At 41.1% G+C, this 27470-nt stretch overlaps 1 protein-coding gene across 1 annotated transcript; it reads left to right on the plus strand.

Moving 5' to 3' along the window:
* The first annotated feature begins 5606 nt into the window (after positions 1-5606).
* Positions 5607-26190, plus strand: LOC105935706 (caveolae-associated protein 1). The gene is made up of 2 exons (XM_012876255.3): positions 5607-6421; positions 24082-26190. Exons 1-2 carry the CDS (start codon positions 5891-5893, stop codon positions 24955-24957), a joined length of 1407 nt encoding a protein of 468 aa, XP_012731709.2. The 5' UTR covers positions 5607-5890; the 3' UTR covers positions 24958-26190.
* Positions 26191-27470: the final 1280 nt, after the last annotated feature.

A 27470-nucleotide genomic window follows, 5' to 3' on the forward strand; every position in this document is an offset into this window, starting at 1 on the left:
AGATGTCCTACAGAACCCAGCATCATCGGTTCTTAAAGCCAGCAGATGTCCTACAGAACCCAGCATCATCGGTTCTTAAAGACAGCAGATGTACAGAACCCAGAACCATGGCTGCCTGAGGATTGGACCGGTTCTTAAAGCCAGCAGATGTCCTACAGAACCCAGCATCATCGGTTCTTAAAGCCAGCAGATGTCCTACAGAACCCAGCATCATCGGTTCTTAAAGCCTGCAGATGTCCTACAGAACCCAGCATCATCGGTTCTTAGAGACAGCAGATGTACAAAACCCAGAACCATGGCTGCCTGAGGATTGGACCGGTTCTTAAAGCCAGCAGATGTCCTACAGAACGCAGCATCACCGGTTCTTAAAGCCTGCAGATGTCCTACAGAACCCAGCATCATCGATTCTTAGAGACAGCAGATGTACAAAACCCAGAACCATGGCTGCCTGAGGATTGGACCGGTTCTTAAAGCCAGCAGATGTCCTACAGAACGCAGCATCACCGGTTCTTAAAGACAGCAGATGTCCTACAGAACCCAGAATCATCGGTTCTTAGAGACAGCAGATGTACAGAACCCAGAACCATGACTGCCTGAGGATTGGACCGGTTCTTAAAGCCAGCAGATGTCCTACAGAACGCAGCATCACCGGTTCTTAAAGCCTGCAGATGTCCTACAGAACCCAGCATCATCGATTCTTAGAGACAGCAGATGTACAGAACCCAGAACCATGACTGCCTGAGGATTGGACCGGTTCTTAAAGCCAGCAGATGTCCTACAGAACGCATCATCATGGCCGCCTGATGTCCCAGCATCCCTCCTGCCGCAGCTCTGCCCTTCAGCGCTCAAGGACGCCATGATGCTGCAGCTCGGCCTGCCTGCCCCTGCCTGCCTGTCCCTGCCGTCCTCTGCCGTCCTCTGCTCGGGTTCGCCATTAGAACACCAGCAGACACATACCAGTTAAAATCACAGCGCTAGGTTTCGGTGTGTAGGATTTCTGCTGTGCCTGACAGTCAATACTCCAGACATTTAGACAACAACTAGGGGTTTCTAGCATTTCCCACGGCGTATCTATGTAGCTGCCGGACGGCTGACGCTGAGAACCAGGTGAAATACTCACACAGATGATGCTGATCCTGAAGGTACCACTACCTCCTCCTCCTCCTCCAGCAGCAGCAGCGCTTCCTCCTGCCGGTCACGACGTCAGGGATGCTGCTCTGCTCCGCGGGTAGACAGGCTGGTCCATCTGACCGAACGGAGACATTCAAAATAAAACCATCCGGTGGTTGTTTTAGAAACAGGACGTTTTTCCCACTCATAAGTCTGTTTTTAACAAATCCTTCATATGTATGGCGATGTTAGGACGTTTTAAATAGACCCGAAGGTTCTCACGCTCCTACTGAGCGAAACAATGCTGACATCAAGTTAGTGATGATTTTACTTTGAAAAACCGTCACCGGAAAACGGTGTTTTTTTGTGTGTGTGCTATTTTTAAATAAACCTCCACAAAAACTGGAGCTATTACACAAATCAACCAATATGCGCGCAAAAGCCACTTTATTAGGCACACCTCACTGGTACCAGGTTGGCCACCTTTTGCCTTCAGAACTGCATTAATTCTTCATGGCATTTATTCTACAAGGTATTAGAAACATTTCTCATAGATTTTGGTCCATTTAGAAGCAACAGCACCACAGTCGCTGCAGCTCAGCATCCATGATGAGAATCTCCTGTTCCACCACATAATAAAGGTGTCCATTGGACTGAGATCTGGTGTCTCTGGAGGCCATTGGAGTTCAGATAACTCACTGTTCAAGAAACCAATTTGAGATGATTTTAACTTTGTGACCTAGAGCATTACCTGCTGGAAGTATCTATCAGAAGATGGTCCACTGTGGTCATCAAGAGATGGACATGGTGGTCAGCAACAACAGTCAGGGAGGCTGTGGGGTTCAGATGATGCTGCTTTTAAGGGGACCAAAGTGTTCCAAAAACAATATTCCCCACACCACGGTATCACCACTATCCTAGCCATTGATGTAAGACAGGATGGATCCATGCTTTCATGTTGTTCACACCAAATTGTTACTAGTTGGCTTTCTGTTTTTTTTTTTTTGTATAATGAGATACACCGTTTAATAACAACAGTTATAATACTAATTTTAAAGTCTAATGGGATTAAGTGTAACTCTCATACAACAGGGCTGTGTGCAGGTGTGTGTGTGTGTGTCTATGTGTGTGTGTGCGTGTGTGTGTGTGTGTGTGTGTGTGTGTGTGTGTGTGTGTGTGTGTGTGTGTGTACCTCCTGTGTAACCAGGAGGTTGTTCCTCACAGCTGGAGCTTGTCAAGCTCAATCAGGAGGAGCGGATTCCCTGAGGCAGTTGCCAGATTGTTTTGCTCCATGAGTGATAGGCCTACTTTCCTGTCAGTTCCTGTTTTACGGTGTGCATCTTTTTGTTGTCCTCCCTATCAAGAAACCAGTTTTCCGGGTCACACTCTGTCCCTGGATTCCAGTGCTTTGTCTACTTGCTCTCAGAGTTAGCTGGAGAACTCACCTCAAGACTTCCTCTGTTAATCTCTTTCACTGCCCCTCTGTCAGCTCCTCTGGCTGCTCTCCTGGTCTATGTCTGGACCTCTACAACCATTCACCATCCCTCACATGTCCAACCTCCAACACTCCACCGCCTTTCTGTCCGCTCCTGGAAGAAAGAACAAGGACATCATTACTGACCGCCACCTGCCGATCTCAGCCTCTGTGGGCATACTCCCCTGGAACTCCACCGTCTCTCCAGCTGTAAGCTGTCTCAAGCAATCATAACTATCTGAACCATATCCCACTTCCTATACTAACAACTTCCCTCTCAGATCAGTAACTTCCTTATTTCCCCTGTGAACCGGGAATAATTATTATATATATTCAAATACTTTTATTGGTTTTTGAATTGTACACAAAAAATAACAAGTATCCAAACAGGGACCCCAACATAAACAATAATAAAATGACAATAACACAAGGAAAAAATAAAGTGAAATAAAATAAAAAAACAAGGTCAAATATAAAAATAAGAAATTTGTGAGAAGAAGAAAAAATAAGTAAATAAACTGATATTAACATGTAGTACAGTCGGATTACAGAGCCTGTGACTGAGTTATGTCCCTGTGTTTCCAGCAGGGAATCGTAAGTGAAAATAATTTAGAAATGGCTGCCCGACCTTATAGAACCTTTGGGTTGTTCCCCTGATTGTGTGCTTCATTTTCTCAAGTTTTAAGTATGCCATCACATCCTCAACCCAGCACCTGTATGTGGGAGGCATCTCTGACTTCCTATTACACAAAATAAGACGTTTGGCCAATAGAGATGAAAACGCAATGGCATCTGATTGAGCACCAGATATCACCATCTCTGCAGGGGCCACACCGAATATAGCTATTTCGGGGGCAGGGCCTATCTCTCTGTCACAGATGTAAGAAAATGTGTCAAAAATTAAAGACCAGAACTGTATCAACTTTGGGCAAGCCCAGAACATCTGATGGAGGGAAGCTGGAGGCTGACAGCATGGGGAGCAAGTCGGATAGATGAAGCCTATGTAGCACCTTAAACTGGAGCAAACCATGTCTGATACAAATCGAAGTTGAATGCATTCTCTTAACTGTGCTTTGCCAGGAGATGTCTGACACCTCAAATCCCAACTCATCAGATCCCCCTCCAACCTCGCATCTATCCAGTCATTAGCACTGTAACTTACTCACTGCACAAACCCTGCTTGGTAGCAAACCCTGGGTTTATCCTACTTTTTAGGACGAGGGCGATAAACCCAGGGTTTATCGCCCTGGCTAGTTAAACAAACTAGCCAGGGCGAGAACAGGTCCAAGGGATGAACAGGCAGAGCGACGAGAAGACACTGGGGAACAACACAGGCAGTGAGACAAAACGATTCGTTCTGGCAGGGAGTAGACGAATGAGGCGGGTATATGTAGGTGGAGTGACAGGGTAGCTGAGTTGGGACTGATTAGCTGCAGCAACAGGTAGAACTGATAATGGTGCTGAGTGGTGGCTGGGAGGAGACTGAGATAAGTGGAGTATGGAGTGGAATGGAAATAATTTAGAGCTTATTTATTTAAAATGGGACAATGCATATTCATTGACATGATCACAACATGGTTCAACAAGTAAATATGCCAGATTTAGCCATACAGGCCAATTTCCATCTGCAGTCCCATGTCAGGTTGACGGAGAAATATATATTAACAGTTTCTACAGTAAACAGAATTAGTAAAAAGTCCATCCATCCATTTTCTTACTCACTTTATCCCTCATGGGGTCATGAGGGGTGCTGGTGCCTATGTCCAGCTGTCAATGGGCGAGAGGCTGGGTACACCAGATTATCCAGGAGGCACTTTTTTTTAATTGATTTAGAGAATGTTTTTAGTGATAAGATCTTCCTGATAATCTGTCCAAAAGTGGTCCAAAACAAAAGCCAAAATCATGACAGAGGCAACAGTATGTCACGCTGTCAGGAATGTAACTGTTGCATTCAATTACTGTAGAGTTTATGTTCTCTAGTCACACTCACTCCCACTTGACTAATAAAAGAACTACACGGAATTGCAGATATCAGTAAAAACAATCATTTATTCAGTGTCATAGTTTGAGATTTCAAGCATTAGGTTTCTATTCATATACTTTAGATATACCAGGGATAATTGGCTACATTGATGGCACTTACATTTCTATCACTGCTCCTTCACTAAATGGAAATTATGTGCATAGGTCTTTCCTTACCATTATCTTGCTTGTGGGCCCAAACACACTCAATGTTAACATAGTTGACCACTGTTGCAGATGAAAATGTAAATTATTCTGCTACACACTGTAAAGAATAATCAACTGTTAGATTGCACGTTTAAGGACCAGAGTTCAGTAAGCATCTGTGTCTGCTCCCTCTCTGTGGCGGCAGAAAAAGCGTCTTCATCATTCTATAATGAGAGATTATAGCAAGCATTTTCTTGCTCTGGTATTATGTTATTAATCCCAAATTAAGATAAAACAGGAACGGTTCAGACTGTGATGAAATAAAGGGGATTCATCTTGTAAATGTCTGGTTTAAAATATTTATCAAGGCTCACTTTACAAATCTTAATCTTGCAGGCCTTGTTCCTGAGAGGTGTCCTGACCAATCCACTTTATTTTCTTGGTTGTAGCAGATAAGCAAATACTGCACCCTATACTCCATTTGATCAAAACATTTACACCATAAGCAATATGTTTTCCCATATTGCCTGTTCTAACTTTTAGCTCTATTCTTTTTCCTTTTTTCTCCCTGGTGGCTTTGGTCCATCATAAATCAAGCCCCGCCTTGCCCTCACAGAAGAAACTCTGCAGGGTATGAAGAAAGAGGAGGAAACGAGATCAGATGTGGCCTAACATTCCTCCTCGGCTGTGCCCCAGCTTGTATCCGAGCACACTGCAGCAGCTCTGCGAAGTGTTCCAACCATGTCAACAGTACAAGGCCAGACCAGAGAGGTGTGTCATTAAATCACTGAGGGGCTGAGTCTAGGGAGGAGATAAAGGAGGAGTTTCAGGAGAAGGGGAGTCCAGTGGAAAAAGAGAAAATACCCTGTAGGCTGTAGTTTGATGCTAGGGTTTTCTGCCACAACTCTGATGTGGTGACATCCAGCACTGCTTGCCTTCTTTTGCAAACTGATCTGCCTCCGCGACCTCGTAGAAGACAGAACAAGTCTTAAAATAGTCTTAAAATAGTTTGCATGCTGGAGAGGAATAAGTGCATTCGTAAAAAGGAGAAGTAAAGAAGAAAAGAAGAAGAAGAAGCTGGTCACAAGGCAAGAATTTAGTTACAAATTCAACTTTAACCACCTCAAATTCATCAAGATGGCAACTATGGATGCACTGGAATCCTCGAGTGCCCTGCTGGAGCCTCAAGCCCTGACTGAAGTCTCAGACGACGACATCAACCTGCCACCCTCTGATGAAGAAGATAACGCCCTTGCCGCCGCCAAGAAAGACCTGCATGCTATGGGCACAGAGGGAGAAACCAACGAAGACAAAGATGGGGCTCAAACATCAGAGCAGCAAGTAAACGGGGTATTGGTCCTGTCTTTGCTTGACAAGATCATCGGAGCAGTGGACCAGATCCAGCAGACCCAGAGCGGCCTCGAGACCAGACAGCAGGAGATGGAGCGCACCGTGACCAGTATCCAGGGCGAGCTGACCAAACTGAGCAAAAACCACAGCACTACATCCAACAGTGTCAACAAGATGATGGAGAAGGTGCGCAAGGTCAGCGTCAACGTCAAGACGGTCCGAGCCACGCTGGAGAAGCAAGGGGGCCAGATAAAGAAGCTGGAAACCAACGAGGCAGAGCTGCTGAAGAGGCGCAACTTTAAAGTCATGGTTTACCAGGTGGGAATGTGTTTGCATGCTTGAATACAAGCAGAGACAGGCTTTTCCTGTGCTTTCTGACACCGGAGGATGTTTTTAGGAGCATGACATGAGAGATGGGTGTGGCACTCTGCTGAATTGAACAAGATGTTTAGGAGTTGATATACTGGAGGCCAGTGTGTGCGCCATCAATGTAGAAAACAGGCTGGCTAAAAAAATGATTCAGGTGTGGTTCACAACGGGACAATGCTGATGAAGATGATCTCACTTTGCTGAGATGCTTTCAGGGAGTGGTCCTAGGTTCTCTCCTATTACCAGACCCCAGGTGGGACAGGCGCGCCCCATGAATTCTTCTGTGCCTTTAAAAAGACGACCATGCAGGACAATTTTCCTGTTCACGTTACTCCTTGGTATTTTCAGGTACTCCTGCTTTTTACAATGTTAACCAGATCACAACGAATCTGAATGAAGCTTAGTTCAGGGAAGAAAATCTTTGCTGATTTAACATAACATGCAAGTGTATTACACCAAAATCGAAGTTTGAAATAAGCCTATAAAGAGAGAAGAAACAGAAATGAAATCCATAATGAACAACTGTATTTTCCATTTTCTCACTAAAATGGGATTTCCAGCTTTTTTCTAGAATTAATGACCAGTCTAAGGTTTGTTATATTTTTTTGAAGTCTAAAATGTATACTTAGCAGTGATATTGGCCTCCAGTCAGTGTTACAGGAGGTTAACTAACTAATTTAAGCCCAATCCTTTTCAGACAGCATATCAAAGGAGAGTGTGTCTGTGATGGGGAGGCTCCTCAGACGAACACCTCTGCCCCTTCTTAATGCACAGAACACAAAAGGCTTACACAAAGCGCATTTCTCCAAGATTTATATTAAATCCAAAGAGAAAATGGCTTTCATCTTTATGCCCAGCAACATTAAAAACTAAATCACAAACTTAATCTTCACCTTAAAGGATGTGATAGCAGCTTTGGATTTTCTTTGTTAAAGGAAAGGGCAAACAGTTTAGAAAGGGAAGCCCAGATTTTTTTTTAGACTGTGAGCTCATTTTGTGTGTGTGTGTGTGTGTGTGTGTGTGTGTGTGTGTGTGTGTGTGTGTGTGTGTGTGTGTGTGTGTGTGTGTGTGTGTGTGTGTGTGTGTGTGTGCCCGCGTGCGTGGGCGTGCATGCGCGCATGTGTAACGGGTTTATGTTGTTGAGCTGCGGTGCGGGAACATTCAGAGTTTCCACCCTTGACTCAGACCTCATGGTTTGGAACGACCCCATGCTCTGCTTCCCTCAGAGCCAGTCCAGCAGCTACAGTAAACTTCAGGTTAGGTAACAGGCTGACAGTAAGACAGAGTTCAGTATTTTAGTGTGCCTATGTGTTTCTCTAAACCTACCTGCGTCGTCCTGACATAGCAGCATGAGAGAATGTACAACAAACTGCAGAAGAACAGGGCAGAGGCTGAGCTTATCAGCAAATGGAATTCAATGACTCAACTGTTTCTCAATCTGTGAACATCATAAATCTACTTTTCATTAGGGTTTTATAAAGTACTGACGCTGTCGGTTTTATAGTTTCAAATGCAATCCATTTTAAACGCCACATAGCAGAAAACTGGAAACATTTGGGGATTTTGCAAGAGTCAGGCTCTGTGGCAAGGCAAACCCCGCCTTAAATGCTGGTTTTTGGCCCCCTCGCTAACTGAAAACACAGAGCTTATTTGTGGTTGCCAGAAAACAAAGAATTCATCATCATTAAATGTGCACACACGCACACTCTGCGCTCTGCTTTCAATCTTACCTGCTATTCTGCTCTCCTGTGAGGACGGATTATTTGAAAATGCATCCTGTAAAGAAAAGCTTTTATCCCCAGACAAAGTTTTCTCAATTGTCAAAAATGATTTAGGACTCTTTTTATTATTCATAAACAGACAAGTGAAACTACATTCTCACTGACAAAAATGGTTAAGCATCTGGGATAAGCACAGAGCAGGAGTGATCAGATTTGAATGTGATTTTGTAGATATGTCAACCATTGATGGACTTGTTTTCTCTACCATTACATCAAGAGATCTGGCATCACAAATTGATTAGTAAACCAGTTTTCTATTTAACTGAATTCATTTTATGTTCATGGAGCATCAATTCACAACACATGTCATCTCAAGGCACTTTATTCAATCAAATGATGCAGACAGACTGGATAAAAGTTTCTGTCTGAGGAAACTCAGCAGATTGCATCGAGACATTGACTTGCAGCATTCACTCCTCTTGGATGAGCGTGGAGCCACAGTGGACAGTTGCTGACATGGGGTCGAGATATTGCAGCAATCCCTCATATAGAGCATGCATGTAGTGACAGTGGAGAGGAAAACTCCCCTTCAACACAAAGAAACCTCCAGCAGATCCAGAACCAGGCTCAGTGTAAACAACCATCTGCCATGATCAACTGAGGATTGGAAAAACAGCATACACACAAAAACACAGAAGCACTGATCCAGGAGTGCTTTCTATGTGAGAGAAGTCTGAGCCAGTTTTCAAGTCTTGTTGTCTTTTATCTTCTAAACTTGAATGTTGGCTCGGGGCTTATCTGCTTAGCTGTGTTTCTCTCCTATGTGAAGCCAGCTCAGGAGTTACTATTGCAGCCAACCTATTTGTCTCACATAGAAAATACTCTGAGTAAAGTACTCCAGTGCTTCTATATTCCTTTTTGTGTGTTTGCTCTGTCCGCTCCAACCCCCAGTCTGTTGTGGCAGATAGCCGTCTACACAGAGTCTGGTTCTGCTGGAGGTTTCTTCCTGGTTTAGGGGAGTTTTCCTCTCCACTGTCGCTACATGCATGCTCGTTTTGAGGAATTGCTGCAACATTTGCAGTGACTGTTCACTGTGGCTACATACTCATCCAGGAGGTGTGAAGGCTGCAAGTCAATGAATCGAGGCAATCTGCTGAATTTACTCAGATAGAAAACTTTTAACCAATTTGTCTGGATGATTTGATTGAATTGACTCTGTAAAGTGGATGGATGGATGGATGGATGGATGGATGGATGGATGGATGGATGGATGGATGGATGGATGGATGGATGGATGGATGGATGGATGGATGGATGGATGGATGCAGTTTTGGCTCAGTGTAAACAGCAGTCACCTTAATAATATAAAGTTGTCCATTTAAACCTGTTACTTATTTCCACATGTTGATGTGCTCCAGGGCCAGATACTTAATCCCAGGTTGCCTTCTGATTTACTGCTACTGTACAGTGTTACAGTGGTTTAGACTGGCATATCACCATTGCCATATTCTGCTGGTTTGTCAAACATTTATAAGAGGATTCTGTAAAACAACTCAACAGGCCTTCTGACTCTTCACTACTATAGTGTGGTATAGATTTAAATAACTGATGGAAAGGAGAAGAGGAGCAAAAGGTAAAGTAAAAAAGAAGAGGTGTTGTCCAATCCTGCAAAGGGAGTGGATGGGTGTGTAATGATGAAGAGCAGAGACCACATTTAAACAGCTGACTCATACCAGAGGAATGTCCACCTCTCTGTTTTAACTTCTTTCTAACCAGTATAAAGTTCCAGAATCAAGTCCTCCCTATTCAAAAAACATGCACTCACAAGTGGCGTTTACAGCAAACTGTGACCTTACCTTTTCCCGTTTTACTCCCCTTCAATTTAACCTTTTAAACTCTATTAAAATATACTGACTTGTCTGGTTATTAAACTGCAATTCAGTTATTTTCTTTTAAAGAAATATGTGGGTAATTAACATTCTATATCTTATGTAATCAAGAAGGAAAACAGACCAGTGTGCAATCTATAGACTGCACTATGTTGTGATTTCTTCCGTTTACTGTTTAGCCTTGATAACAACTATCTTGGACTTAGATCATGGCTTCCTAATATTCTTAAGACTCATCTGACTTAGATGGAGGAGAAGAAAGCCCTAAAAACCCTTCACAGTGTGTACTACATAGTGAAGGAGTGACCAAGATGCCACAGGGATTAACCACAGTGCTACAAGGACAGAAATGAAAAGCAACAGCTGTTAATCTCTTTGAATTCATTTTTCTTTGGAGATAGATGCACATTTATATTTCTAATACTTTAGCACTTTATTAAAAGCAGTGTAATGTAACTTATAACAAATTTGAATGAACATGGGAAATTAAACGTAAAAACATTAAAACTTTAAAACATCTTTAAATATTTGTCAACAGTGTTGATTAAGGGATAATTGTATGCTCATGTGCAAATTAGGCACAAAGTCACACTGTACAGGTTTTAATTCCCAACGTAGAGCATCGCAAGGCTGTAGGCATACTTGATGGCATGAATTTGATTAGCTAAGGTGTATTTCAAAGACTTAAGACAAGATATGGACTTGCCCCTGAAAGACTTGAGACTTAAGTCAGACTTATCTTTTTAGAGCTGACTTGGACTAGTCCTGCTAAATTTGAGACTTGACTTGGACTTGGATCTCATGTTTGAGGTGACTAGCCTCCCAAAGACTGGGCTGTACTTTGTGAAAAACTACTTGTAAATGTTTCTTGTCAGACCGGTCAAGTTTGCATGTTTTCCTATTTCATGCATGCATTGTGCTCTAAAACCGATGCTTATGTCCAATTCGTCCTTCTCATCTCAGTCAGCATGATAAAGACTTTGTGTTGGCAACAATAATCAGGTCAGTAATGGATGTGTGTGGAGATACATTTTTCTGCCAGGTGTGAACAGATGTCTATAGAGCTGTCCACTTGTGATCAGACCATCACTGATAAGCAGTAAAACTAGGTGTGAACACAGCACTTGATGTGTTACAGCTGAGAAAGGACTGTGTATGGGTAAGCTGAGTTAGCCACTGTCTGAGTGATAGCTGACATGGATATGATATGTGCAAGAGAACAAAGAAAAAACACCGCCTCTTCTGCCATCTACACACATTTATAAACTGAAAGATCAGGGTCTGGATCTGTTCTTTTGCAGAACTGTAAAGCACATTTTACCATTTCACCCTTCGAGCAAAAAGGCTGCTTTGCATTTAAATTCATCAAGGCCTAACCAGTGTAAACGGGTCTGTTCAGGCCCATATATGGGCATTTAAGCCAGAAATGTTCCTCCCTCATTTCATGTGGAGGATTGTAAGAGCCATTGTTTCAGCTGAGAGGGAGTTATTATGTGTCTATCCAGGCAGAGCTTGGGTTAACGTTAAGCATCTTCAAATAATCCTCACTGAAAATGGGTTGTCAAAATAAAGAGGGAATAGAAGAGAAACATGGAGGAGAAACCAGAACATGAGGGGAAGAAGACAGAAGAGGCAGAGAGAGAGAGGGAGAACAATCTAAAAATAGCAACCATTGCATTCTTGTTTGATTGTGAGAAGGAACGGACCTTTAAATTGTGTTCCTGCTAAATTTGGGAGATCCAGTGTACTGATCTGTCCATTGACTAGATCACTGGTTTGCAATTAGCTTGTTTGACAAGAGGTGATGTCATTTGATGCATACAGTTTCTACCTGATTATGTTTGAAAGGGTCCCCACTTCTTTATGGCACTCTGTGAGGTATAACTTGTTTCAGATCAGAATAAATACCCAGTGAAAGAACTTCCTAGACAGAAATGATGAGAACATCCTCTGGAAACTCTGTTCCAGTGAAGCACAATATCCCAAACTACCACTTCTAAAATATGGACTGCATTTTAAAATCGGTTTTAGGGACATTCCGTTGCACCTCTAGTTAGTGAGCTATGTTTGATGAAATGGTCATGTTTTAGCAGAATGGTGAGGGAATATTCTCTGATGTGGTTTAGTGTGGCACATTACCCAAACAACAAGGAGAGGCCAATCACAATCAGAACAACTGGTGTGTTGTTAAGGAAATTGCGTAAATGCTGTTCTTTGCATGCACATGTAAAGTCACAGAATAACTTGAGTAAGCAATGCTAGGGTTGGTGTTTGCTTGCCTGTAGGGATAGATACCAAAGGATAAAGTGCTTTCTCACCAGGGTATAAAGCAGCTTTGTGCGTTTGTGGTCCCTCAAAGAACTGGTCCAAATGGTGATTTAACAGATCTTTCATCAATGCATTTCTTAAAAAACAGTCGTTGTTTCTCTTCTCTCTGCTTATAACCTGCCATTATCTGCTTTGTGTGTCTCTGAATGTTAATTGCATTGTTCCTGTCTGTATGCACAGTCAACATGTTCTTCAAAACCCAGATGTGATGCCACCAAAGCACAAACATGGCATGAGAAAATGTAAATATTACACTATTTAGTTTATTTATATGGTACCAATTAACAACAAATGTCATCTCAAGTCCCTTTACAAAAAAGGGACTCAGTTGAATCATGCAGATAGACTCCAAGTCAAGTATATTCATTCCAATTTGATCATAGTTATCAAGCAATGCAGTCAGGATCAGTTTATTAGTGAAACTTGGTCAAAAAGTTTTCTATCTTAGAAAACCCAGCCGTTTGCATCGAGTCAGTGACATGCAGCATTCATTCTTCCTGGATGAGCGTGGAGCCACACAAGACAGTCGCTGGCATGGAGTCGTTGATTTTGCAGCAATCTCCCCTTTAACAGGAAGAAACCCCAAGCAGAACCAGAACCAGGCTAAGTATGAGCAGCCATCGGCAATGACTGACTGGGGGTTTTAGTAGACAGAGCAGGGACACACAAAAGAAAAACATAGAAGCACTGATCCAGGAGTACTTTCTATTTGAAATCAAAGTAAAAGGTTAATGGTAGCAGTAATGTCTTTAGTGGCATCATCTACAAAATAAATGCAGCTAAGCAGGTAAGCTCTGGGTTAGTTTTTAAGTCTAGAAATGAAAGAGAACTTCCATTTATTTGCAGTTAAAGCTCAGCCACCAGCTTTATCTAGGAGTGAGACGTGGCTAACCACTGAAAGACATTCCATAGTGTATCATCTATGGAAGGAGAATATGAAGTTAGGCACAGTTGCGCAGTGAATGCCCCCCTCCAGGACAGTGGCACAGCTGCACAGAAAGCCAGGCCAGATGTTGCTACTATAAAGAGAAAAATAGCAGTAGATAATGCAAAATGTGCCTTCTGTGGACTCCAGAAACTGAGCCTGGCATCTGAGGGTCCCGCTCCTATTACCTCCCTGTAGCTGACTGAGTGGATAGCCAGGATTGCGCAGTGCGCCCGTTGGTCTTTCTGAGTCTTGGCCAGTGCAGATTGCTGATGCTTGCCCAGTAGGTTGGGGGATGCTCCGGGATTCCTCCTGCACAGTGCTGCCATTCTGGCTCCAGAAATGCATTTAAATATGGTTGTGTCTTTTCAATACCACAGTTTGACTATGGTGCTTCAAAGTAGCAGAGTCAGTTTCTCTGCAGGTGTTTCTCTGGGTGGGGACAGTCAGTTAGAAACGTGGATGGGTGTGTGACCCGCGGTCTGGGATCTAGGACTATGCTTCCTACATGACTCACTCAGCTGGCCTGAGGTCCCGTCTCTGCAGGCTCTACTGGGGGCTGCCCTCTGTGACTCCACACTGGAACCAGCAGACCTTGGCTATCTGCTGGTTCTGTAACAACCAGCTGCTGAGCTTCCATTTCAAAAGCCTCAGCCCAACCATTCATTCCAGCAATTATATTTATAGACAAGCCTTTTGAATGGTTTCTAAACAGATCGGGCAGTTCACAGCACTTTTGTATTTAAAAACAAAAACAGTCTTTCAAAAACAGAAGACGTCGGTAATTTATGTTCTGTATTTAAAATTAATTCACACATATTCCCTGTGAGGAAAAAGATGAGATGGTGTGATGTTATTTTGCAGCTTTTTGTCTTTTCCTTCAGATTGTTTTGTTACTATGCTTTTGCTTTTTCCACATGAGTCAGACATTGGTGAGTCATGTGGATGTTTGGTTATATGATTCTCTCCATCATGTGAGTCCAGTTGGGGTTGAATCTCTTCTTGAACAAAGACAGATTTGTTATTTGCCAAAACAAACATTTACTGAGAAAAACTGAATGCAAAATATATTTTGTCCATCTTAAGAGTTTGGTTGCCATCAGATGGTTCCTTTTAGGTATTAGGAGAGAAACAGCAGTATTTATGATGTGAAACTCTGCTGAAACATTTGTGTTTTAAGGAGAAACCAGATATTTCACAGAGAAAGAGCCGCAGCATTTCTTCTCAGTGTCTGCTGAGTTTCTTTGTATGCAGGCAGCAGAGATAAAGTTGAGGTTTGTGAGGTTTTATATTAGTAATTTAGGCCTTTGCGTCTCCCTATACTTTAAACTTGACTATTCTGCCTTTAGCTTAGTGTCAATATAAGGGTATAAACTGAAGTCTCCAACAGTTAAAATTATCAGTTTACACTGAGGGGTTTTTACTTTCCCATATTTTAGTTGTTGTTTATGGACAGGAGTAGGAGCAAAGAGGTGTAGAGACGCTGCAGCTTAGGTCTCTGCCACCTGGCAGAAAGGTAACTGAAAGTACAAAAGAGTTGTTTTTCATTTACATGATGAGAGTTGGCCCACCAGTACAGGTGGTTGATGCAAATGAAGACTATTTTTAAGTGAAAAGTTATACAGACAAATTAAAATGTATAACATTAAAGCTATATTTGGTAATCCTGTTCAGAAACACCTTTTGTTATATCGAGTAAAAAACGTCCTTCCATCCTTAAAGTAATCAATACATTACGTATTCACAAAAGCAGGTTAAAAAAAATCATTATCTGTGGGAGCTGCAGGCCTGTAAAAACTCTAACCAATCTCTCCCTTTCAGTCCGAAGAGCAGGTATTTGTCATAATTTTGTTCCTTTTCTTACTCTGCTCTGTCTCTCAAATTCAGCCACAGCTGAAAATCTTGAGTGACACCACATAGATGTTCATATTCCACAGGGTTCATGGTTTGGGACCGAAGCAGCAGGACAACTGCTGGCTGGGAACCACTGTAGCAACATTTGAACATTTCAAACAGGAGGAACAAGACAAAAGATATGGGAGGGCTGCGTGGTACAAACCACAGGTTGAATGATCACCTCCCAAAGGACGTCCCTTACCACCGACACGCTCTTCTTCCAGTGAGGAAGAAGCTGATCTTGGAGGGAACATATGCGGTGGTAACGGTTGACAATCTTTACGTAAATGGACAGCCGTTCTGGGATTGGGTGATTACTCTGTGGCTTTGCTGAAAACAACTGCAGATAGTATTAAACAGTAAACACTGATTAGATGGTAGGTGAATTTTATTACATTTAATAACTTCAAAATTAATGTGCAACTTGTTGTGATTGGGGTTTTGGTGAGTGTGTCTCTCTGTGCCCCAGTTTTTCCATTTCTTTCACTTCCACACAGACAGGAAGTTAAGTTTAAACAACCCGGTGTTGTTCTACTGACAACCTTGAAATTTTAGCAGGTCTTTAAAAGAAAATTATAAAAGAAGGCTGTTATCTACAAGCAAAGGAAACACTAATGTGCAGGATGGAAGCCAACAGGAGGGGGAAGAACTATGTTTTTCCAGTCTTCATAGTAAATCTCTTAACATCAGTCTCGATTGTTACTAAAAAACAGAAAACAAAGGGTTGCCATGGAAATGGCCATTGTCATCCTTTAAGTTGCTGCTTAAATCTCTGTCAGTCAGCCATGGAGACCTGTAAATAGACCCCTAGAGGTACAAAGAGGAAAGATGGCAGGAAGGCCTGCTGCCATGTGGCCAAACTTTGGTTTCTCTCCCTGTTGTTGACATATTTCCTTCTTGTTAAATCCAGGGAAAGGTTGTTTAAAATTTAATGAGTGTTTATGTTAATCTTGAGTCATGTTTCACTTCCCTTAGATTCAATGGAAAGCTACACTCATTGTATCCATGTTATCAATTTTGCTGTTGCTAGTCACATGAGAAAATATTTCCGTGTGTTACTGTGTGGCTCTTTGTGATTACATTTGATCTACTGATGTGCTTTTGTAAGAAAGGACATGGTCAGAATACCAAGAAAATGAGGTGTGCCATTAAAACTGGACCATGTGATTACTAACAATGGCAAGCTGTGTCTTGCAGCGAGAGCTATGTGCTGTTTTTGCAGTTAGTCTGAAAACCATGGAGCTGGCTCACACATTTCTGCTGTCTTGGCACACTTTGATCTCATTTTTTTGCTGCCTCACAAAAGCTGATAAAGTTCTCACATTTATGAAGAAAGAAGAAGAAAGTGGTTTCAAGCCTCATGAGGACATCAGAATAGGAGATGTTTAAACTCATTTGTATACTTCTACAACAAGTTGATCCAGAGAAAGTCAAAAAGAAAATTATTGTAGCAAGCCTGTGTTCAACTTGGGCCTGGTGACTCATTATTTCTTTCTTCCCTTAGGGACTTGCAGCATGCCATCACTTTATATAGTAATCTCTCCCTCTCCCTCTCTGCCCCATGTCTCTGATTAAAGGGGACCAATGGAAAGAAGAGATGATTAGGGAGTAATTTCTCCTAAGTCTTACTTTGTCCATGACCATCACACTGTTTCTCATGCCACACAAGGGAAATACACTCAATAACCTCCAGCTGGAGTCTGCTTAGTGAACCACTATCCTAAATATCTGACTCCCAAACAAGTGAGTCTGAGTGCACGCACATCACTTTGGCTCTAATTGAACATCATTTATTTTCTAGTAGTAATAGTTAATTAAGTTTTCAACATAATTTTCAACTCAATGTCAAAGATTTTGAAAAACTTAAATTTTTTCTGTTGCAAAATACTGCTCAGTTCACAAGTAGACGTTTGGACTCTTTTAAATGGTTACTGTGGATTGTTGAAGTGTGGTTGCGTGAAGTTATGATCGGTAATAGTTACTTACAGTAGAAAGCAGTCACACCACAGTGAGCTTGTTGAACAGTAAATGAGTCTTTGCAGTGGTAGAAGCCAACCTCTAGTCAAGTGGGGTAATTTTGATCAAAGCTGCAGGCCGACCCAGCAGATCAGCTGACTCGTTAAGAATGGGTTGAACCTTTGGATTTTGGGTCAGACTGATTGTTGTGCAGCAGCATCAAATGCTGTCCATCTGTGTACTTTGTAAGTTTTTGTAGTTGTTTTAAAATCACGATCAGCTGAGCAGGCGGACTTGAACAGTCTAGATAGCCCAGGGGTCTGCAACCTGTGGGCAGCAGCTACAATTGGCTCTTTGGACCTTTCACAATAGTTCTTAATAACCTAAGTTAAAAATGCTAAAGAAATAACTAATGTTTTTAGATATGGCTATAATAACTAATGCGGGTCTTGGTAGTTTTTCTGTTGTTTTTATTTCATTGAATTTTCACATCAAAAAGACAATAAAAGAATCAGTAATCTATTTTTCTTTTAAGTTACTCTGTAAACTATGTGCCTTTTCTTTTTACATCAATTCCCACAAACACCAGCATCATATTAAGGAAAACGTATCCATCTTTACAAAATAAAATTCAAATGGTGTTTCTTTAAAAATAACAACAAATTTCCTTTATCCTTTATCTTTATCATAATTATAAGTAGACTTTTTTCTAAATGAGTTTTATGTAGCTGGACTGAGCAAACGAGGCTCTTTGGATGGTAAAGGTTGCAGACATCTGGACCAGCTTGTTAGCTGCCACCGCTCCAGGGATGTACTTACATTTTTAACAGGCTCAGTGATAATGTTGTTCTCCAACAGGTAAGAGATTTATTGCTGATAAAAACAGATGCAGATCCAAAAGCCATTGAAACAGGTTTAATGTTCAGCATAAAGTTGGTAAAAGTTGCCATTCTACAAGTTATACTACATTAGATGTTAACATCAGTGCAGTTTCAGAGACTTTTTAGACTTAGACAACTTTATTGTCATTTTGTATGCACAGAGTGCATACAGACCGAAATTTCGTTTGCATACAGCTTGAAAGTTAGATTACAGGATAAGATAAAGTTACAGTGGTGGAAGGTTAATCAGTTGATTCACCTTCCACCACTGTTTAATTTGGCTACTTTGACACTGATTCTCGCTATTATCTCATCATCATCACTCCATGCGAAGGCGATTGTGCTCTCTATACAGAGAGATGGTGATCGTCCATCCATCCAGTTAATGTGGGTCAGGATCCAAAGGGTTATGAAGTGTATCCCAGCAGCTATTTGGTCAAAAGCACACCGTATCATTTGGCCAATGTGGAGATCACATGCTGCCAAACCCTGAGCACCAAAATCACTGTACAGTTCAGGACGTCCTGCTTGCACACCCTTTGTTGGCCTAAATGGTCAACATATTTCAGCTAGATGTGCGGTACAGAGCATGATGACTGAATGGAAGATGAATATCAAAGAAAAGGACCATCAAGCATTATACCTTAACTCTTGCACCTGAACTTCAACTTGTTTTCCTTATTTGCTTTTCTCAAAGCCCTTTCGTGAACGGTGGGCTGTATTCATGGTCATGAAGAACATGATGGCTCAGAAAAATTCAAAAGAAAAATCTGAATTTGCATGCTAGTTAAAATGATTGAAAAATTCATACAACAGCCAAGTTATGAAATGAATTTGTAAACTGATTTGCATTTTAGAATTCCAGAAGTAAAGAATGTTTTCAGCAACTTTGCTCCAAGTTTCTTCCTACATCAGCAAAGACGTCCAAAGGATTCCCCATTTTCCGGGATTTGCTGGAAAATCCTCCCCGGTGCATGTGTGTAATGGAATGTCAAATGAAAATACACACACACATCTGGCTTTCCATAGCAGCGGGGGAGTTTTGGTGGTTTGAGTTTAAAGGAAACCAGAAACAGAGCTGGGTGTGTTACCGCAGGATTCCTCTCTCTCTCTGACTCTAGCCTGCCTGGTGAGTGGCTGCAGTGTGAGAAGCTCCTGTGTTGTGCGTATTATCCCAAACTCTGACACACAAACAGCAGCTCCTGCTGCCTGCCTAGCAGTGACGAGGCCCATGGACACACTTTGAACAGCATTAATGTGGAGTAAATACAAGTCAAAACATAAAGAAACTTGAACACACCTTGCTTTTTGGTCATTAGCTCTGCAGCTTTCCATGGATGAACCAAGCTCAGTCTTTCAGCACCTGGTCACCATCTTGAATGCCAGTTTGTAACCTGGTGTGTTTTAAGGGACTGAGACCTGCTACAGCATTAGCCTGCACTGCAGGAGGAATTGTTGATCACCACCTTGCTGCATACATTTCCAGCCACATACATCCACACCAAATATTATGTGAAGTCTTTATATGGGCTATATGAAGCTATTTTACAAGCTTTTCTCTAGACCTATTCACACAAAGACTCATGATGTACTTTCAATTTTATGATGCAGGTCAACTCTTATCCTAAGCAGAAATTGCTAAAGATCTGCACTGAGCTGCCAATCATGGATTGTAGAATGGGTGAAAAATAAGCAGAATATAAAACTTTATAATATATGTTTCATGGTTTTATTTTATTTTTTTACTATTTTTACATGAACTATAAATGTACCCATTCGTTACATATTGGAATTCTATATTTAACACTCTAAAGCTCAAATAATAACCACCTATCCCAAAGTGATATATAATGAATGGATTTTTTTTTTTTTTTTTTTTTTTTTTTTTAAGAAAACTGCATATTTGTTATGTGGACTCCACTTTAGTAATGGCTTGTAAAAAAAAACATTTGAAAAATATGCATTGCATTTTTTTGTGTCAAGGGACATAGATGGAGGAATTTATTACCAAATGGTTTTGATATTTTTTAAAAAAAACATCCCAATCCACATTGTAGACTTTAGACTCACACATTCCTGGTTCCAAATATGTGATATAAAAAATGACCTTTTGCTTTTTTTCTGAATCCAAACACAAAATGATGTTTAAAATGCTATTTTTGTGTGTCCAAAGTCATAGCCCCTAGAGTTACATTTATCTTGAAGCAAATGTGGGATGTCATGTAAGAATGTCTTTTAAGTTCAAATATATCCATACAAACATGTTTTGTTTTCATTCGCAATCATAAACCTGAGTTGGAAAACAACGGATCATGCAGCATTTGTGTTTCCTCCAAGCATACAAGACTTTGAGGAGATAAGTTTTTTTTATATTAATTAAAAGACATAACCCAGTGTTTGTGCTGTGATGCAGAAACTCTTCCTGAGTGCTAGATTGTTCAATGACGTGTTGAGAGGGAAACAAACAATGAGAAACCGGGTCCTGATGCTCCAAACACCTCTTTTTCTCCCTCTCCCAAGGTTTCATCCTAATAACACACACACACACACACACACACACACACACACACACACACACACACACAGGCAGGCTTAGAATAATGACGTACCTCCTTCATCTATTTTCCATGCTTCTGACTGTACCTTCCTGTCTTTGGGGTCGCTGCCTCATCGAGAACAATGTCCCATTAAATGAGGAGGGTCAGGAAGTGAAAACACTGAGGTGAATGCCTAAACTTCCCACAACTCTTTCCATGTACCGTGGATGAGGAAAAGCGTGCAGCCTAGAATTTCCTCTGCTGTTAAAGTAATTCCATACAAACACATTATCCAGTGACCGCCACCTTTCCAAAGTGTCAAACTGGTCTTAAGCTTTACAAATGAGTGGAGCTAGGAGGAGCAGCTAATATTAAAACATTGCTAAAAATAAATAAAAATCTCTAATGATTTATTGATTCCTTTTAGTCTCTCTACTTAAAATTGTTAATGATAAAATGTGTCCCTGAGCAACACCTTGCTGAACTGTAAGAATATTTGAACTGGCAATAAACCAAGTGTGTAAATGCTCTGTGTGCAAATAATTAAATAGCACTCAGTCAGTTCTGGTAGCCTTTTGTGACCTAAATGATACTAATAATAGTTTAGACAATAAAGAATACTAACTCTATGGTGTGTCACCAGGGGACATCTTAGTGAAGCTTGTCTTGTGAGATTTATGGAACTATACTTTGGTTAAACAGACTCAGCGTTAATTGTTAATCTGACTCTGGCTTTATATATATATATATATATATATATATATATATATATATATATATATATATATGTCAATGGCTTTCCACATTATAGACACATCATGACTCATGTATGTAGAATTATGTATATCAAACACAGAATTGTGAAATAACTCAAAGCATCTTGTATATTTCAGCTGCGGAGGACGTAATGATTCTGAGTGAGGCAGATTTTCCTTTCCTCCCTGCCTATTAACGCAGCTGCTCAGGAAAGCCTTAGGCCCTCCTCCAAGGTCAAGTTTACCCAAGATACTGTGGTACAATACCTCTACAAAATAACCATCATCATCCTCCAAGTGAACACAATGGACATGTCCCCACCCTCGGCTCTTATTCCCATACCTTCCAGCTAACACTTTGATGCTATCATCTTCCTGTTGGACAGATGGTTTTCCAAGACTCTGAGGAATGACAGCAGAAAAACATGTCAGTTTTCCACACCTTACCCCAGCCCCCTCACACACTCTGGGACTCCTTTGTTCTGGCCAAACTGTGTTCCTGTTTGGAAAGAGAGGCAGGGTAAGGTTAGAGGAAAAGACATTGGGAATAACAAGTTGTATATGCAGACAAGCAGTCGTTCAGGTGTAAAATTTGTCGTGTTCATCTCCTTCCCAGTATCTCATTAATTAGAGTATTCATTTTATGTGACGAAGAAGGCAATATGGAGCAGAGCAGTTTGCTCATCTTGCAATGGGAGTCAAGCACTGCACAGATAAACCCAAATATTTAAACGTATGTAAAAATATTTTGAACCTTTTTTCTGTGTCTGACGTGAAGCCTTTTTTTTCCTGTGTCTGACAAATATTTATTCATAGGCAGGCTGGTTCACACACACCTTGTCAGCTCTACCTGGTAATTATCTATGCAGTCTTCTACCAGAAGCTTCACAATATCTTTATTTTTGTTCTGGTGTTGAGTGACACATCTCAGACCAGAACACATTCATGTCTGGAACACCAGAACCTTTGTTAAAAGAATTATAACTGGACATTCCTATTTTCATACTTGCATATAATTATTAGAACATATGCACATGGAACATTCAGGCATCTGGAAATTGAACCCAAGGATGAACCAGACATGTGGAGGTCCCAAATTCTCTTCCTGATATATTTTTCCATGCCACACAAGGAAGCAGAGTGCTTGAGGAGTTGCCTTAAAATACATATATATCAATATAAAGCACCATTTGACAGCACATGTCATCTAAATTAACTTTATATGTTGAAAAAGAAAGTCAGCCAATCAAACAGAAAGATTCCAATGCATTCCAACTGATCCAAGTTATAAAACAATGCGGTCATCAGTCATCTGCCACAACAGACTGGGGGTTTGAGAAGACAGAGTGGGCATAAAAAAGGAACACAGAAGCACTGATCCAGGACTACTTTACATGAGAATAAAGCAAAAAATAATGGCCATATTACCTTAGCTCTTTTAATGGCTTAATCTAAGAAAGAAACACAGCTAAGCAGATAAGCTCTGAGCCACTTTCCAGACCTATAGGATGTAAGAGAGCACATAAAATTAGTCACAGTAAAAGCTCACCCTGTAGCTATGTCTAAGAAAGAAACAGGGTTAAACACTCAAAGACACTCAAAGACAAAGACAGGAGTTTGGCAAAGACAGGACTGTATCAGCGATAGAATGAGAACATGTAGTTGTTGGCAGCAGTAGCTCAGTCCATGACCTGCCCCAGGACAGTGGCACAGCTCAACAGAGCAGCAGGTCAGATTTAGCTACTATGAAGAGAAAAAAACAGAGCAAAAACATACAATTTTAAGCAGAAATAACAGAAAATACTGCAAAATTGGAGAGTAGTAGGAGAATGTAGCAGTGTGAAGAAAAGTGTCCTCCAGAACCCTGATGGGCCTTTCAGACAGGCTGCGACGACCGCACTGCTGCGCTGTGAAACCCATTCTTTTCAATGGCTTGCGCCGCGCCAGGGCGGTTTATCGCTGCGTCGAGCAAAGCGCAAGCACAGCGCAGCGCACCGCTTCGCGCGCCGCGCGCCGTGACGAATGCACGCGTTGCCATAGAAACCGCAAATGCGCTGCGCTGAACCCCGCGGCCAGCGCAGCGCAAATCGCTTCCTGTCTGAAAGGCCCTTAAGCCTATAGCAACATAACCGCATAGATAGATCAGGATAGCCCAAGCCACTCTAGCTATCAGCTTTATCAACATTACCAAAAAAGTACCACACCCAGAGTGAAGTATGGTGGGGACAGTGTTACGTTCTAGGATTACTGTTCTTCAGATGAATGGACTTCTAGTGCAGGTGGATAAATCAAAAACAGTTTTAAGTACCAAGTCATTATTTAACTTTCCTGCATCATTGTATGTCCACATCAACAAGAGAATGGCTTAATGGGAGAAAAATGTATGTTTTGGAAGGATTGAGCCAGAGTCCAGGAGTGACAGAAACCTGCATGGGTGGCTCACTTTAAGAGGGTTCAGTGTTGGAATTTAATCAAAGCACAAAGAGGATCTTCTGACTGATGTTTCTGTGAAGTCTACCATTTTTTACAGTGAATCTTGAATTGAGCCAGAAAACTGATGGAAGTGGAAACTAAACACTGATGGAAACACAAAAAGTTCAAAGCTTTTCATTGAATTCTGAATGTTTCATTTTGCTCTTGTTGACATGACTACAATGTTACTGTATGCAGGCACATGTTTGTCCATCAAGCATCAAACTCTTTCTGTTCCTTTCTCCACAGGACGAAGTGAAAGTCCCCTCAAAACTCAGCATCTCCAAGTCCTTGAAAGTTTCAGAGTCTGTGTCAGGAAGCAGAGGAGGAAGTCTGTTAGAGCTCAAAGAAGCTGTGGAGGAACCTGGAGAAGCAGGAGTAGAAGGTGACAAGGAGGACAAGCCTCATGTAGATCTTTCCTCAGATGAAGAGGGGGTGGAAATTGAAGAGGCCATTGAGGAAACCCGTGCCGAACGCATCAAGCGCAGCAGCCTGCAACGGGTGCAAAACCTGAAGACTGTCTTCTCCAGGGAGAAGATGGATAAGACCAGAGCAAAGACCAAAGAGAACCTGGAGAAGACCAGACAAAAAACCAAGGACAACATTGAAAAGACAAAGCAAAAGACAAAGGATAACCTGGAGAAGACCAGACAAAGAACCAAGGAAAACATTGAGAAAACAAAGCAGAAAACCAAGGAGAATCTGGAGAAGACACGTCACAACATTGAAAAGAAGATGGGAAAACTTGGAACACGGATGAGTGTGAACCCAGAGAGAAAACAGAAGATCAAAACATCTGGTGACAAAGTCAAGAAGTCCTTTACACCAGACCATGTTGTTTATGCCCGGTCTAAAACCGCCGTCTACAAGGTGCCCCCATTCACTTTCCATGTGAAGAAGATCCGTGAGGGTGAAGTTGAGGTGCTCCAGGGAACCGAAATGGTGGAGGTGTCAAGGGAAGTGGAGGCGATAGAAGGAGAGGATGTGGAAGTAGACAACGCTGAGGTGGACGTTGAGATGGAGATGGTGAATGGCGGTGGGGATGAAGAAGAGGCTGATGAGGATGAGGAAGAAGACAGCCATGATGCCTTGCACGACAACGATGACGATAAAGACAGTGACTAAATATATAGCAAAGAACCTGCATCCATTCAAATCAATTCTTTGTATCTACACTCAACCTGATTCGGATTAAAAAGAGTGTTTAACAGCACCTGATATAGGATGAAATGTGGGTCCTAGTTTGTCAGGGTTGGCCAACATTCCTACTAATAACACATGGTTTATTCTTATCAAAATATCTTCTGAAAACACAACATTAACTCTAAGTGTCCACTGAATGATACAGAACCCTGTGTACAAGCACTAATTAAAACTATTAGTTTGCTTTGATATTTTCATTACGTAACTCATTTGTTTTTCTCACAATTTTTTGTTCAAGTGGGCAAAATTAAAGTTAGATTTAAGAACTTGTAAAGATGACCTGCTACCACTGTAGCCAAACATACTATTTTAGCACCTCAGATCACAAAGTCCCAAAAAGGTAGAAGGATTACTTTGAGTTTCCTTTGCTATTTAAACAGTTTCCAGTTAAAAGCCATTTCAAAGAATACAGGTACAAAGCACTTTGAATGAGTCCAGCTGTTTTTCAGTCTTTTTAAGTTCAACGTTCCTTTATTAAAATGTGATAACAAACAACTGGCATACAAGAGCGTGCTTTAAATCTCCTCACTTGGACTTAAGGTGCTAAATGTATTTGTATCTCCAGCTGACACCAATATTAGAGTGACGGCAAAACAGAAGAAGAAAATAATCACCAGTCCATCTGGTGATTGTTTTCCATGGTTTCCCTTATTTATGCTATAGACCAGGTGCTTAAAAATTATAATTTTATTAATTTGATGACTCTTCAAAAATATTTCCTTATTGTTTTTTGTGATCCTGAAGATAAAGAAATAAGAAAAAGTGGAAAGAAGGCACATTTTTGTGGACAATTAGCAGTAACACAATCAGGTTGTGATGGGGCACCTTAATGACCCTATTTTAAAAATACAATGAGAATACTGAAAAAAAAAGGTAGAGTCTACTGTTGATTCCATAACTCACTCCCTTTCTTTCTCATATAAACTCACCAAACCCTATCTTTGCTGTTCAGCTATTTAGATAATATATGAAAGTATTATCTTCCTCTGATTAATGCACCCTGTTTACATGCACGATGAGATCTTGCATCACTTCTAATTTTTGAGGATTTTTCTATATGACACTATCTACTTTCTGATGTTATTTTCGCTTCATACTTTTTTTAATGCTGTCAGACTTGACTTGTTCCATGATTAAATGTCTCTTTCACGACCATTTGATTTATTACTGTCAATTTTTCGATATATATATATGTCACTGCTGTTTCTCCTAAAAAAAAGATTCTAATTTGAGAAAATCGAGATGAGGTTAAAACACCTTGATCCTTCTACACCTCTCCACATTGCATTTGTTTTCTTCTCTTTCTCTCTATGAATGAGTGAGATAGTGAGGTTTCATTCCCTCGCATTAACCATGCACACGCACACACACGCACGCACGCACGCACGCACGCACGCACACACACACACACACACACACACACACACACACACCCTAACCCTAATTTTCAAGCCTTTCTATGGCCTAACCTTTACCAGTATATACCTAACCCTAACCTAAACCAATCACCTTAGTGCTAAACCTCACCCCTAGCCCAGAAAAAAATATGAGGACCAAAAAAAGGTCCTCCCTTTACATTAAAGTCCTCACTTTACTACTAAAATTAGCAAAAAATATCCTCACTTAGCTTCGAGTAGAAGAAAACACACACACACAACCACACATACACACACTTGGGCCAGATCTAGAGGGTCCTTTAGTGAACAGGCAGCTTTGAAACTAAAGCATGCCTAATTAAGCCTAACACTGACCCCTAGTGTTGAGGAATTCACTTTGAATACTTTCTACTCCACATTACATTTAATCAGAAATTCTAACCACTCTCGTTACAGCAAATACTAAAGCAGGGGTCCCCAGAGCCTGTCCTGGAGAACTTCTATCCTGCAACTTTTAGATGCATCTCTTCTCCAACATGCCAAAATCAAACAGCATTCAGCCATTCAGCTCTGCAGAGGCCTGGTAATGAGGACGAGAGTTGCCCCCCCCCCATCTAAAGGAGAATCCTTGAAAACCCGTGTTCTGAGTTTGGCAGTAGACGGGGGTTGGTCATATGAAACAAAAATTTTAAGTGGGACTTTTGTTTCCAAAAAATAACATTAACCATAATTGGAAAACATTTTTCAAGCTTAGAATGAATGGTTTATATGTGTTATTTCTCGTGATTTTGTGTATATAACGTGAGTCGTTGTCTCAGCAGATCCTTATTAGCTTGACAGAACCTCTTGCTCTGCATCACCTGTACCTGTTCTGCATTTTGTGATAATGCAGAACTTGTTTTTTTTTTTGTTTGTTTGTTTGTTTGTTTTTTTGCACAGTGTATCAAATGGATGCCACGATAAGTATTATTAAGCAAAGATGAAATATTCAGGCCTTTTCCATGTATGGCTGTGTTTAGAGACCTTCACTGTTTTAATATCTAAACTTTTGCTGATTGA

Source organism: Fundulus heteroclitus, chromosome 10 (assembly GCF_011125445.2).
Source record: "Fundulus heteroclitus isolate FHET01 chromosome 10, MU-UCD_Fhet_4.1, whole genome shotgun sequence".
Taxonomy (NCBI): domain Eukaryota; kingdom Metazoa; phylum Chordata; class Actinopteri; order Cyprinodontiformes; family Fundulidae; genus Fundulus; species Fundulus heteroclitus.